Raw genomic sequence first — 15,136 nt, forward strand, 5'->3', positions numbered from 1 at the left:
GGGTTTTTGGAGGTTATTGTTAGTTTTGTGGTAGAGATTACGCTGCACAGTCTTCTTAGAAATTTTTTCAAGAGCAGGAAAACCATTTATTAATTAAACTTGTCTCTTCAAAACGCCGTGCCTGATTAACCTGAAATGTCCTCCTAAGACTATTCCCTGACAGAAGAAGAACCATGAGAAATTTCATTCCAAATGTGTTTTTTTCAGAGGTTAGAGACCCTATGGGCTTGGCATAGAAAGAAGGTCACAATCTTAAGCAGAGAGAAACTATGATTATCCATAATACAATGCTCTGAATGGAAAATTCAGTAAATTCTTCAAATATATTAATAGTTCAATTCTTTCTATACAAATATTTTGTAATGCCCTGTTACTGTTACCTTCCACAGCTTACTTGAAGATGGGAGACTTCTATTACTATGGTTACCAGAACCACTCTAAAGACCTTGAGCTGTCAGCGCAGATGTATTCACAAGCTGCATTAGAGGGAGATTCACAGGTATCTTCACTGTTATAAAAATATCTTCTTGAAATAACATTTCTAGGAACAAACCATGATACACACATGCAGCAAACACACCTACTGGTATAAATGTATCATTTATTTTAAAGTATGATCTGTGTCACGAGTTTGCTCTTTCACACTAAGATGAACTAGAATTAGCCTGTGGGATGTTTTTAGGGCTAAAGGTGAAGAGCCTAGTTCATCGTTACTCTTTTCGGTGCTACTGTAATACAAATTAATAATAATGATGCACTTCCCTTAAAGCCAAGAGCTACTCCTGGGATGAACTTGGCCCAGTATGTTCCCATGAACAAAAAACTTCAGCATATATGCTCTCATAATGCCAAGTTATTCCAAGACATTGTACCAAAAACATGAGTAATTTAACACTGGGCAGCATTTTGTTCTCAGATCTTCATAGCAGATATTCTTCCGTATTCTGCTCTCCTAGGCATATGGAACTCTCATTGACACCAGAAAAATTCTTGCACGTGATTTGAGCAGTTACCAGAGTTGGGACCCACCCCAAGGATCTTGAAACAAAAAGCTGCCAGTGTCTGCAACAGCAGCTAAAATGGAAAGCAAAGAGAAACAAGTGTCTTCAGTTTTAAATGGGAAAGACACATCAAAGCTCCATCCTGCAACTGCATTCACACAGACAGACCCTTGTACCTCTGAAGTGTCCCACTGAAGTCAGAGGTCTGTCCAAGCAGATGCTGTTGCAGGATCAGAGCCCAAGCCATTTCCAGCTAAATTCTCCTTGCAGATACACAATTGCAACGTCCATTGAAGTCAGTAGGGTTACATGGGAGGGGACTAATTGGGAATAGAACATGGTCCATTTCTGCTTTCAGGCTTTGTATAAAATATGTCGGCATGATGCGCTCTTCAATTGTTGCTGTAGTTAGACAGGATCTAGGGATGAAAAGCTTAGATCCTTAGTGAGCTAGTTTGAGAAAATGGAGCTCATCATTACACTAAGATGAATTAGAATTAGCCTGGGGAATGTTTTCTTGTTTATGATGTTCTTGTAAATGTATCGTTCACATGAGCATATCTTGGAGAAATAAGGTGCTCACATTTATTCAGTGACGATCACAGAACCATATGATATTAAAGTGAAAAAGGTAAAAAAAAAGTAATTGTAATTATTGACATGCTGATCAGTAGCCCAATCCATCTCTCACTGAAGTCAGTGATAAAACTTTCATTGAGCTCAGTGGTGCAGGATCAGGCCTTAGTTTCATGTATCTTCTTCTATATAATTGTATATTTTATGTATTTTTAGGGATTCTTTAATTTGGCCCTTCTCATGGAAGAGGGTAATTCCATTCCTCCCTACATTTTAGATCACTTAGAGATCAACAGGACTCTCCATTCTAGTAATATTTCCATCCTTGAGGAACTTTATCAAAGGTGAGTTTATATATTCATCTTTCAATACCAAGAGCTAGAATTCTTATCTTTACTCACATTATTACTTGTTGCAAATGTCACTGGGACTAGTTGAGTACTCTGATCCCACAATGTAGCCTTAAATTTTACTGCCAAACTAGGTTCTAGCAATTTGTACCTGTTCCATTTGTAAAATGCCTAACATAGCCTTTTAAATACAAATATGAGAAATAATATAGAGTACTGAATTAGGAACAGCTTCTATCTATTTATCTGCTTGCTTTGCTACGACATGCTGACATTTATCTGCTTTCACTTTGGAAATTCTGGTTTTTCTTCAAGTGACTTTTGCATGTTCCCACTCACGCGATGTGCTAGTGCAGGGGTGGGCAAACTTTTTGGCCCAAGGGCCACATCAGGGTGGGGAAATTGCTTGCTGGGCCATGAATGTAGGGCTGGGGCAGGGGTGCAGGAGGGGGTGCACAGTGCGGGAGGGGGCACAGGGCAGGGGGTTAGGGTGCAGGTGGGGTGCAAGGTGCAGCAGGGGGCTCAGGGCAGGGGATTGGGTGAAGGGTGCAGGAGAGGTTTGGGGTGCAGGCTCCGGCCTGGCGCCACTTACCTGGAGCGGCTCTGGGGTGGCAACGGCATGCACCAAGGGCAGGTAGACTCCCTGCCTGCCTGCCTGCCCTGGGCCCAGCCCCAGCTCTGCGCCGCTCTGGGAAGCGGCCAGCACCATGTCCCTGTGGCCTCTGGGGGAGGGGGCACAGAGGACTCCGCGCGCCTGTGGGTACCTCCCCCGAAGCTCCCATTGGCTGCGGTTCACCGTTCCTGGCCAATGGGAGCTTCGGGGGAGGTACCCACAGGCAACAGCAGCGCGCCGAGCCCTCTGTTCCCCCCTCCCACAAGGGCTGCAGGGACATGGTTCCGGCCACTTCCCGGAGCGGCATGGGGCCCACGCCAGCACAGGGGTGGCAAATCCGCAGGCCATATCCAAAGCCCTGAGGGCTGGATCTGGCCCGCGGGCCATAGTTTGCCCACCCCTGCACTAGTGTGTGCAGCTCAGACAGTGGAATCTTCTCGTAGCAGTGCCGGTTAGAGTGCACACACGCCCCTCCTGCTCCTCCCCTCTGCGTTCCTGAACATTCTGAGGGCAGGGCTATAAAAAGGGGGCATGGTGCTCCCTCAGTTCTTTTCAGCTGCAGCAGCAGACAGATGTGAACTTCTCCCGGATCTGTCTCTCTAAAAGAACTCAGTGCCTTAGCTTAGTGTAGTGTCAGTGTTAGTGGTTAGATTTTTATTCTTAGGATAGTTAGTTAAGCCTTCAGTTCTGACTATCAGTGCTATGGCGGATCCAAAAGCTAAGAGACCTAGCTTCAAAAGATGCATGTCTTGTCCAGCAGTCTTCCCGGTGTCTGATGCCCATACCAGATACACAGCATGCCTCAGAGAAGGCACTCTCTTTCAAGGTGCTCCATCTGCAGAACATTTACCCAAGAACTTACAAGGAGCGCTAGAACAGGCTGCAAGCCTTATTGCTGCAAGATGCTCTGGCTGCAAAACCTCCCAAATCCAGCTCATCTAAAGAGTCCGTATCTAAGTTGAAAAGGCCAGTGTCAGCTCCTGACCCATTGGGGACTAAGAAGATGAAGAGCACTATTCAAAAGTTTCCAGTATCTGCCCAGAATCAGGATCCAAGACCTCAGTGCAGTAAGTTCGCAGATGATTGGATCTGACCTCAACACGCTCAGACTTCATCGGTGCTGGTCTCGGAAACTGTGTGAGACAAGAAGGCTCCCATTAGTAGGGCCAAACCACAATCAGGACATTTCTTGTATCCATCAGATCCAGACCAGAGAACATTGGATCCTAAATCAAAGTCTAAGATAGATTCTAGCTCAGGATAAATCCCTGCTTAAGAGCCATCCACCACTCCTGAAGTTCACATCGGATCTGAAGATCATTCCAGAGCCCACAGTTGTTTCTACATCACCCATCCAAACTGCCCCAGTCTCTACAGTGATATCACAAGAGCACCATAAAATGCAAAGTCAGATCTACAAAGGACAAAAATGATTTCTTCCCCTAAGGGAGATAATAGGAAAGCTCCCACTAGTTATCCTCCTCAGATCTCCCAGAAAGAGAAAAGGAAGACATTGGATAAGTTTTCACAGACAATAAGACACTTCCCTTTCTTCCCCAACACACCCTGTGGTTTTACCAATAAATTTGTTTCCCCTTCTCAGTTTTACACATGCCATGTCCTGTAGTTTCTCCAATAATCTGTGTCTGATCCAATTGGATCTGAGGTTGTATCCACAGTCTGAGTAGGGATTGTCTCACATTAGGCATACCAGCATACCACCCAGTTTCCATGCTTATGAGAAAGAACACACTTCTAGGTTTGGTTAGTCTCTAAGGTGCCACAAGTACTCCTTTTCTTTTTGCGAATACAGACTAACACGACTGTTACTCTGACTTCTAGGTTTGGTGTCTAGAAAACAACAAGTCCTCCTAGATATGACCTGAAGCCTGAGTTTAGTTAGTGGCATGATTGGCAGATACCACTGTGGGCTAGGTGACCCCACTGGCCTTCACATAGACAGTATAGGAATATTCTGAATTCTTGTCAGAACCCCTCACCCACGAGGGGTCAGAAAATGGCTCACTCCTCATCTCCGAGATTCCCAGATCAGTTGACTTCTCCTGCTTTCAAGGTTCAGTCTCCTACCATAATTTCTGATACTCTTTCAGAAGAAAAAGAGGAGCCTACAGCTCAGGTGGACTGTCAAGAATTGGAGCCAGAACTTGGATGATGAATCTTTCCTGGATGAAAATATTGGAGTTGCTTCAGTTTCCTCTCCTTCTGATGATGCTTTACAGTTCCACAAACTTGTGGACAGAATGGCAATGGCACTGCAATTCCATCAGTCACACTGGAAGAAACCTCCATCCTGTTTTAAAATAAGATTATCTTTCCAATATTAGATAAACTATTGCAGCCTGGGAAGACAGTTGGTCTACTCCGTCACTTTATTAGGCTATATTGAAAAAAGCTCACAAATTCTATCTATTGGTATAGAAGTTTCCATTCTTTCAGGCACACCATACCCCTAAGTCTCTAGTGGTGGCAGGGGTGGAACAAAGATCCAGAAGAGGGCAATCACATTCCACACCTTCTGACAGGGTGTATAAGAAGATGGATGCAGCTGGTAGACAGGTATTTTTATCTGCATAGCTCAGAATTAGAGTAGCAAGTTACCAGGCAGTGATGTTGAATTATCAATATCAGTTACGGGAAAAAGATGTTCATGTTTGCCAAAGCACTTCCCAAAGAGCTAAGGAATCTGGCCAACACCTTGAAAACACAGGGGCAGGCAATGGCTAAATATGGTTAGAGCTTCTTTTCATGCTGTAGTTTTAGCAGTGAGAGTGATTGCTTCAGCTATCACACTGTACAGACATGCTTGGCTCAGATCTTCTTTCTCCAACCTGAAACCAAATCAAAGGTAGAAGATCTTCTCTTCAGAGGTCTTGTGGTTATTTAGTAATAAGGCCAAGGAGATACTGGAGAAGATGAAGGTCATGAGGTCTACTGCAAGACCTTTAGGTGTCTACCTAGCTCAGAGGAGAAGGAGTTTGAGACCTGTCTTCAGGTATCATGGAAAATTCTATCCCCCTTCCTCATCATCTTATTATTCAGAAATATGTCATTTTCAGCGTCAGAAGCCTTCTTCTACACAGCCATAAAAGAGAAAGCCTTTTAAGCCCCAAATGAAGGGAAAACAACCATCAGTTGCAACATCAAATTCAAACATCAGACCTCAAGTTTGACATGATGATCAGAAGCTTCAGACCAACCTGTAACCTCTTTCCAATCCCTGCCATCTTTCCAGACTTTTCTATTATGTCAGTGCTCGCAATGACATCACATCCAAAATGAATTCTGGAGATATTACTGAGTGATTATGCCATCGACTCGATTCCTTTCCTCCACCTGGCTGGTGTGCCACTTCTATCCCTATTCAAGGACCCTCTCAAAAGAGAGGGTGTGAAGATCAGAGTTCCATTCTTTGTCGGAATCAAGAGCCACAGAGAAGGTGCCAAGGGAATTCAAGGGACAAGGTTCCTACTCCAGATATTTTCTGATACCAAAAGACAGACTGAGGGCTTTGTGCAATGTTAGATCTATGGAAGGCCTGTCTCCTTTATAAAAAAATCCATTTCCCCATGTTGACACAAGCATCCATCATAGCCTTCCTGACCACCTTAGACTGGTTTACAGCTCTCAGTCTGAAAGATGTGTACTTCCATATCTACATCAGATCCAGGCATCAAAAATATCTTCATTTCCTGGTTAGACAAGACCAGTCCCAGTACTAAATCTTACCCATCTACTGTCTCATGGCTATTTACAAAGTACCTTTCCATGGTTGCAAACTTTACACAAGCTCCCTCTTCAAGAGGTTAGGACTTGTGATAAGCAAGAAAAAAAAATCTCTTTTGCTACCTACACAAAGGATTCCTTTTATAGGAGCAGGTCTCAGTTCCCTGGAGGGCAGAGCCTTTCTATTAGAAGAAAGATACCTGAAGCATCAATCCACTACAGAGTGCTTCATCAAGATCCCACTTAGAGTCATGTTCTTTCTAGGCTTCATGGGTTTAGCCACTTATGTCACAAATTATGCTCAGTTCAGGATGAAAAGTCTTCAGTTTTCGCTGATGTTAAGTTACGGACCAAGCACAGATGGCACGTGCATATAGTTGACCATTCCAAGTAAGATACTGCTATCCTTGACATGGTGGACTCAACGTTACAATGTTCTGAGAGGGGTAGCTTTCAACTCTCCAGCTCCATCTGAAATAGTCACCTCAGATGCCTCCAACAGGGATGGGAAGTACATTTCAGCAAATTGACAGGTCAAGGTCATTGGAGTTCTCAGAAAAAGACACTGCATATAAATAACCTGGAAATGAGAGCAATCCATTGGGCTCTCAAATTATGTCTCCCTCACAGCCAGAACAGGTAATGCAATTGTCACAGACAACACAATGACTAGATTATATCAACAAACAGGGAGGGTCTCACGCTTCCCAATTGTGCAAAGAAGCAGTTGCATTATGGGATTGACATATCCAGCACAACATTTATCCCATAGCTCTACACCTAGCAGGCAAGGACAACAGCCTGGTAGATCAGCTGAACAGAGATGTAACAGAACTTCATGAATTGTCGTTAAAGAAATCTATAGATGAGATCCACACCTTGCAGGGTTGCAAACCTGTCTTTGCACATAATACAGTTAGAAAAATTATGAAGGGACTTGCTGTGATGCTTCCTGGGGGGTCCCAGGGTTGTGAGGCACCTCACCACCACCTGCCTTTAGTGTGAGGAAACCTTGTCTGTGCCTGTCAAGGGTCATACCCCTGGATTGTCCTGTCCCTGGACACTCACAGAATTCACAGATCTGCTATTCCCAAAGGAACAGTACCCCTCAGTTTACCAGTTACATCTCAGGATCACTGCTCACCTCAATTTATAGCACTTAGATATGGTTATACTGAAATCAGGTAAAAGTTTATTTAACAAATAATAGAACTTCAAGAAGAAGCAAGTAGACTTAATGGAAATAAATATTTACATATAAAATAAAGTAGTAACATGCTTTCGGTAGCCTAAATTTAACTAACAAGACAATCTCCTGCCTCCTAAACGTTAGCCCACTCCAAGACTCACCCCCAGGGTTAAACAGCCAGATTGGCTGTGATCCTCCATTCATAAAACAAACACACTGGCAGCTTGTCCCCTAGGTTTAGGTGTACCTGTGCAACCTCAAAATAATTTGAACCATCCATTTTCTTCACTGCAAACAGTATATCCCCTGCTGGTTGTTTTTCCTGCAGAAAAACTCCTCTGTAGACTTTGCAGTCTCTTGATTAGCATTTTACTCAGTCTGTAAATAGACATCCATTGTGAAGTATCCAATACTCAATTTACGTACAGACAGACATCTAGAGCATCTCCCACCTGAAAGAAACTTGTTTTATCACCTCTTGGTGACCAACCCCAATTCACAAACCTTAAGAGCATTATCTTCAGTGTATATATACATAACTCATTACATATTATGCATCCATACATTTCGCAATGGATATGATGATCCGTGTGACACAGGCTTTCAGTAGAGACCTTATATGAGACCCTTTGATGAACGATCATGTAGAGACCAGATCCAGGGGGTCCATGTAGCCCTATGCCCCACTGTGCCCTCTGCCAGTGGGAACCCAGAGGTCCCTGGGTCACACTTGCCAATATATATCCACAAATAAAAGATCCAATACCATCATGGGATCTCAATTTACTCCTAAAACAGCTAATGACACTTCCCTTTGAGCTTATGGAAGACTGCTGTCTGTACCATCTATCTATAAAAACTGCTTTCATAGTAGCCACAGCCTCAGCTAGGTGAATGAGTAAACTACCACCACATGGCTCATCAGGTATCTTCCACAAGGATAAGGTGGCCTGTGCCCTAATCCTAGATTGCTTCCCAAGGTGGTACCTGACTTTCATGTCAATCAGATTTTTTCCCCCGAGGGTTCACACTCTCATAAAGGAGTCAAAGCTGCATATGTTAGATGCTAAAAGAGCTCTGGCTTACTTTATTAATAGAATGAAGGAATTTCAGAAATCCTCCAGTCTCTATTTCATATGCAGACAACCATAAAAGACACACACTCTCTTCAGACTTTATCTAGTGGGGTTAGATCGAGCATAGGGGAAATCTATAACTAGTATTCATTCCACCCCTTCTTGGGGTTAGGTCATACTATCAGAGCAATTGCTACCTCCATCGCTTGCCTTAGACACGTCCCAGTTGCAGAGCTCTGTAGGGCTGCTACTTGGAGCTCCACACATACTTTTTACAAAACTTCTCCCTAGACCTAGCATCTGGATTGGGTCTACTGTTTGATGGAGTAGTTTGGTGGAGCAGTACTATAATCCCTATTCGATTGGGACTCTGAGTCCCACCTTCCATTATGGGGTACTGCTCGCCAAACTATCCTGTGAGTGGGACTGCGCAGCAAACACGTGAAGAAGAAATGGAGGTTACTTACGTGTAACTGGAGGTTTTGCAGGGATGGACTCTGCATATTCACCCACATTTCTGGGAATCCTAATAGAATTTTGACTTGAGAAGGCAAGGTTGGAAAGAACTGAGGCAGCAGGGAGGCAGCCTCACCCTCTTTTATAGCCTCACCTTCAGAACTTGCAGGAATGCAGAAGAGAAAGGTAAGGAGGGGACACTTAGGGGCACTGCTACAAGAAGGTTTCACCGCCTCAGCTGCATCCGCTGGTGCGTCGCGTGAGTAGGACTACGCAGATTCCATCTCTAAGAACTCCAGTTACGGATACGTAACCATTATATCAGTTCCATTTACTTACAGAGAGCTGGTTTCCTTGATACCACATAAAGCAATTCCCATTCTACCCTGTAAGTGAAGTACAGTATGTACTGAAAGTTCACTCAGTAATTTGTAACATTGTAGAATCACCTTATAGATAAATGAGGAAGGATGACCTAGTGGTTAATGCATAGAGCTGTGAGTCAGTGATGAGAGCTCTATTCCCAGTTTTGCTATCGAGTAGCTGTGCAACTTTGGATAAGTCACTTAGGGCCCAATGCTACCATTCTTACTTCTTGTAGTCCCACTGCTATAGAAGTACCAAACAGTAATATTAAAGATTCAACACCATTTTTTATTTTTGTTTATAGGTGCTGGATTCATAGCAATCAAGAATTAATTAATCCATGCTCATTAGCTTTGCTTTATTTTTACTTAAGAGTTTTCTGGAATAACATTTTGCATTCTACTCTGGTATGTATTATTCCATTGTCACATTCATCAGTACAGTTACAGCCAGCGCCCTACCTTTGTATTGATCTAACACACATTTCTAAACTTATTGCAGATCTACTTCATGGGAACCTTTCTTGTGTCAATACTGGTTGCATTTGCAATGCAATATTTTCAGTCTCTGTCTGGTAAGTATTTGCCATGGTCAGGCTGAAATAATCTAGAAAAAAAATAATTCTATACATAAAACAGGGAACTTTAAAGATAGAACAGACTTCAAGATTTGGTGCCAGCATGCAGTTCATATATAATTTAAAGCAAGTAATGTCCTACAAATTCAGTCTCTTAATTGCAGGAGTAGATCTGACTCACACAAGTAGTCCTACTGCCTTCAGAGCATCAGCATGAGTAAGGGTGTGCAGACTCAGGCCTTAAGCGCAGAACAATAATTTTGCACCAGATCAGTAATTTGGAACTGTGTATTGATATTTGCCATCCTCCCCCCACTCCCCGGAACAATTTCACCATTCTTTCACCAATTTTAACCAAACGCAATTTGATTAGAGGATCTGAAAATCATTCTTATTATGTTGTATAGCATTGTAGCGCTCTGTTTTATTTCAGCATCCTAAGTAAGATACTGTTTTTACTTTTTCATCCTCCAAAAAGCTATTAATGGATGTATAAGTGAATTAAGGGCTTTTGTTACTAAGGCCTTGGCTGTTTTTAACATAATTATTGTAGCTTGAAAACTGCAGCTTCCTTCTATTTGAAATGATAGTCACAGAAATGGGAAAAGATCTAGTAATTAGAGCGCCCATCTCTCTGCCAGTGCAGGACTACCCCCTACTATACTTTTTCTAGTGTGTTTTTTTCCCAGCAAGATTTCACATGCTCCAATTGATCTGTCTTCTATCACTACCCTTGGGAGAGTATTCCACAATACACCTCACTATTAAGCTGTTTTCCCTGATATCCAGCCTAAACTTTCGTTTTAGGAATTTTATCTGCCTAATGCATTCTGAATTTTCATACTCTTAGTCATACCCAGTGTACCGTCCTAATTGTGTAATTCCTCTCCCTTTCAGATGTTCACACCCATCAGATATTTGTTATCATGGCCCTTCGTAGTCATCACTTCTCCAAGTAATACATACTTCGCTCTCTGAATCTACATTACAAATCACTCCTTCCAGCCCCATGCACATCTCTTTTCCTCATCTCTTCTTGAAGTACAGTTAACTAGAATAATGGGAATAAAACAAACAAAAAATAACGAACAGACAGTTCAGTAATGTCAATTTCATGTGTCCTATTCTAGTAAAATATTTTTCTATAACTAGAGTTGGGTTAAGCAGCAGTAAGAGGATTTTTAACCTATCCTTGAAATAAAGGTTCAGAGACATAATTAGTATCACAGGAGAGGTTATGCTTATTACCACTTTTTGTTGTTGTTGTTTGTTACCATTTGTGTTAAGCCTTTCTGATGCTTTGACCATCACATTAGTTACTGAAGTCTGAATGAAACCTAGCACTGATGACTAATTTAAACCTGTTGTTAAGGCAGTGGTTATGAAGATTCCTAGTATAGCATTAACTTTAAGAAATAGTAACTGGAAGGAATAGATCATTTCCTTTTATAGTCCTTATACCTATCACCTTGTGAATAGTCAGACTAATGAGTTTATGACTTCAGGTGATTGTTGCTATTAGATTCAGTGGGCTGTATTCTGCACCCTGACTGAGCTCCACCTAATGCGTGGGCAGTGGAGCCAGTTGGGCTTCCCTCATCCCATGCCACTAGGTCCCAGTGTAATAGTTACTGGAGAGCAACTCTGACTTATACCAGTGGATGGAAGCTCATACTTTACACCCGTAAAGAATCAGTCACAGAAGAGCAAGAGTGGGTCAAAATGGATCTAACAGACTGGAAAATCCTGTCCATTGCTTTCTTTTCTGATAGGGAGGAAGTAGAGAATCAATGTTGGGGCCACATATCAGCCCTCAGTCTCCTAGAAATTTTTTTTCAGTTCAAAGGAATATTACAGACAAAAAAACATTGTCTAGGGGGAAAAGTGCTCATGATGTGCAATAGATAGTAAATCACTGGTCAACAAAGCTGAAGAGCATGATCAGCCACAAATTAAAGAAGAGAGCAAAGGCAGGCACGTATCTAAGGACAAGACAGTTTTTGATCAGCAAACTGTGGAAGAAATATGGACAAATTATGGAAAGAGGGTTTCCATTATATTGTATTTTCTTGCAAACTTAAAAATGTTATCGTCTAATCTTCATAGAATGGGTATATGGTGACAGGCTTATTACTGTAACAAAATAAAGTAAAATCAGGGCTATGTCTACACTGTGCCACTGTGTGGACGATGGGGTTGTGAATTGCAGCGTTACAGCAAAATGTTGCACACGAACTGCCCTGTGTCGACACTGCTAGTGCAAACTAAAAGATACTAGTTCACATTAGTGTAGTCTTCTCTCTAAAGCTACCTTTTACTTTGCACTAGCAGTGACCACACGAGGCAGTTAGCGCTCAATACTTGGGTGTGTTCTGCAGTTCACACACCCCGTTGTTAAGTTTTGGAAAATAATCCCCTATAATCACAAATATTCCTTTATTAATATAAAGTATACTGAATTATTAAGAAATAAGACTTACAACATATATGAATTGTTCACAGATGCATTATAAACTTCATTTTGAAAGCCCTGTCCTTTATTACCAGCTGCAATTGATATAATTTAGGGGCCATCGTAATGCATACATACAAAGGGACACAGTTAAAGTTACATTGGGCTACTTATTTTGACATTTCTTAATTTTTGAATACTTGATTTTTCTTCCATGTAGTTTTATTTATATGATTGTGTGGAAGCCAGATATGTACGTGTATACTTTATATATAGTACTACATTTCAATATTTATTCTGTATTTGTGTTTTTTCTACAGCCAATGATTCTCAGACACCAAGGCCAGAACAATCTCCAGATGTACATTCTTCCACTGAAAACACCAGTGACACTAGATCAGAGCAAGAGGAATCTACTCTTACGAACAATTTAGCTCAGCATCCCCATTTGATCAGCTGAGGTGTAATTCTCTGAAAGATTGGAATTCCAAAGCAAACATTAGGAAGGCATGGTCTTGAGCAGTTACAATACTAAGAGTTCACAACTGTATAGAATGGTATTAACTATATACTTCATGGGCTAAATCCTGCTCTTAGTTACAGCTGGGCAAACCCAGTGATCTAATCTATCTATTTTATAAAGGAGAAGGAAATTTTAAAAACCCAAACCAAGAATACATGTTGATTATCTCATTAGATTATACATCTGAATGCATTGTATGGTCTTGTTTTTGATGGGAATAGAAAAACAGAGGTGAAATCCTGACCACACTTTGAAGTCAGTGGCAAAACTCCCATTGACTTCAGTACGGCTAAGATTTCACCCACGGTATCTGATATTTTACTAAACAGTCTTTGCCCACACTTAGACGCAAGGTTAAATTTCCTGTAGCCCTGTTCCTGGAGGTTTGGCGCCAGTCTTTGTTTGCTTTGAATGTATTGGGTAGCTGAACAAGAGCGACTGATTATAGGGAGCAGCTCCCTTTACGAAAAAATACAAAAAAAATGGAAGTGTCACAGTAAATCAGTGAACAGTTTCTTCTCAAATTCTTATATGGGTAATATAGGAAGGGATTTCTCTCCAGTCTTACAGTAGATCTTAGATTGTCCTTGAACTAAATTATTGATCAGGTGTCGTTTTCATTAATTAATATGTTTATACAGCACCTAGTGTAATGGGGTCTTTGATTCCATGTCTAGAGGTCCAATAGGCTACAGTAATACAAATGATGATAAATAATAAAAATGCTAGTTAGGACAGTCAGGATAACAGAATGTACAGGAAGTAATCATACAGAGCATAGATCTCATCTGTCTGATTTTAAAGCTATGCAAAGTGAGTGGATGTAGGAAAGGAGTGACTGTGTTCAGCGGGTGTGTGTACACATAAAAATCGTATGTAATTGTATCCATCTATGCATTTTTGTCAGTTAAAACTACTCTCTTTGCACTGCTTTATTTACAAGAGTAAATAAAATTATTTTTCTATTGCTGACTGTATGGTAACTGGCTTATTTGTCTTTTTGTCTTGAGTTACAGATAGGATAGCTCTACACAAATGTTGTAGCCACAAATTAGCTTTAGAGGATATAATCTGTTCAGGTAATCTCATCATGCAGTGCTCCACTATTTGTAGCCTTTTCAGAAAAGCTCATCAGTAAATGGGGTTTTCCCCCTATGGAAAATCTTGACTTTTCATTGAAAAAACAAAAAGCCAAAAGGCAAAACATTTTCAGACCTTTGAGTTTGATGAGCCAACAGCGTAACACTGTTACAAAAAAAGCAAACATCATTCTGGAATGTATTAGTAGGAGTGTTGTAAGCAAGACATGAGAAGGAATTCTTCCACTCCACTCTGCTGATTAGGCCTCAACTGAAGTATTGCGTCAGATATGGGTGTCACATTTCAGAAAAGATGTGGACAAACTGGAGAGAATACAGAGAAGAGCAACATAAATGATTAAAGATCTAGAAAACATGACCTGTGAGGGAAGATTGAAAAAACTGAGTTTGTTTAGTCTGGAAAAGAGAAGACTGAGAGGGGACATGATAACAGTTTTCAAGTACATAAAAGGTTGTTACAGGGAGGAAAATTGTTCTTCTTAACCTCTGAGGATAGGACAAGAAGCAATGGGCTTAAATTGTGGTTTAGGTTGGACATTAGGAAAAACTTCCTGTCAGGGAGGTTAAGCACTGGAATAAATTGTCCTGGGAATTGTGGAATCTCCATCACTGGAGATTTTTAAAAGCGGATTAGACAAACACCTATCAGGGATGGTCTAGATAATACTTAGTCCTGCCATGAGTGTAGGGGACTGGACTAGATGACCTCTCAAGGAATAGGCACTGACTCTGTGAGTGCTCAGGGGCTCAAGCACGGGAAAAAATAAGGGGTGCTCAGCACCCACCAGCCACAGCTATTGGGCGGGGGCCACCGATCGGCTGTTGGGCTGCTGGTGGCAGATGCTCGTGGGAGGACAGAGAGCAGTGAGCAGCAGCCCTCAGGGGAGGGAGTGGAGTGGGGGAAGGAAGAGGTGGAGCAAAGGCAGGGCCTCAGGAGGGCGGGCGGAGGAGGCATGGGGCCTCAGGGTAGAGCAGGGATGGAGCAACCACTGCAAAAAATAAAAGTCAGCACCTGTTTTCTCGAGGTCCCTACCAGTCCTACTATTCTATGATTACAGCGGAAGCCATGTGAAGAGTAATTAATGATCAAGTAATGTGAAGATACATACTACT

The 15,136-nt window shown here is 41.8% G+C and overlaps 1 protein-coding gene across 2 annotated transcripts in view; it reads left to right on the plus strand.

Annotated features, from left to right (window-relative positions):
- SEL1L3 (SEL1L family member 3) overlaps nucleotides 1-13,888 on the plus strand; it is a 61,581-nt gene extending 47,693 nt beyond the window's left edge. Inside the window, exons 20-25 of one of the 2 annotated variants that reach the window (XM_084625428.1) lie at nucleotides 390-499; nucleotides 1,794-1,921; nucleotides 9,676-9,778; nucleotides 9,873-9,945; nucleotides 10,846-10,903; nucleotides 12,721-12,860. In XM_084625428.1, the coding sequence (XP_084481554.1) occupies nucleotides 390-499; nucleotides 1,794-1,921; nucleotides 9,676-9,778; nucleotides 9,873-9,945; nucleotides 10,846-10,903; nucleotides 12,721-12,727 (479 nt within the window). In that variant the 3' untranslated portion in view covers nucleotides 12,728-12,860. Of the gene's footprint in view, nucleotides 1-389; nucleotides 500-1,793; nucleotides 1,922-9,675; nucleotides 9,779-9,872; nucleotides 9,946-10,845; nucleotides 10,904-12,720 lie in introns of both variants that reach the window. The other variant, XM_084625427.1, reaches the window with a different exon arrangement.
- The last annotated feature ends 1,248 nt before the right edge of the window (nucleotides 13,889-15,136 follow it).

Source organism: Lepidochelys olivacea (assembly GCF_965140295.1).
Source record: "Lepidochelys olivacea isolate rLepOli2 genome assembly, chromosome: 4".
Taxonomy (NCBI): domain Eukaryota; kingdom Metazoa; phylum Chordata; order Testudines; family Cheloniidae; genus Lepidochelys; species Lepidochelys olivacea.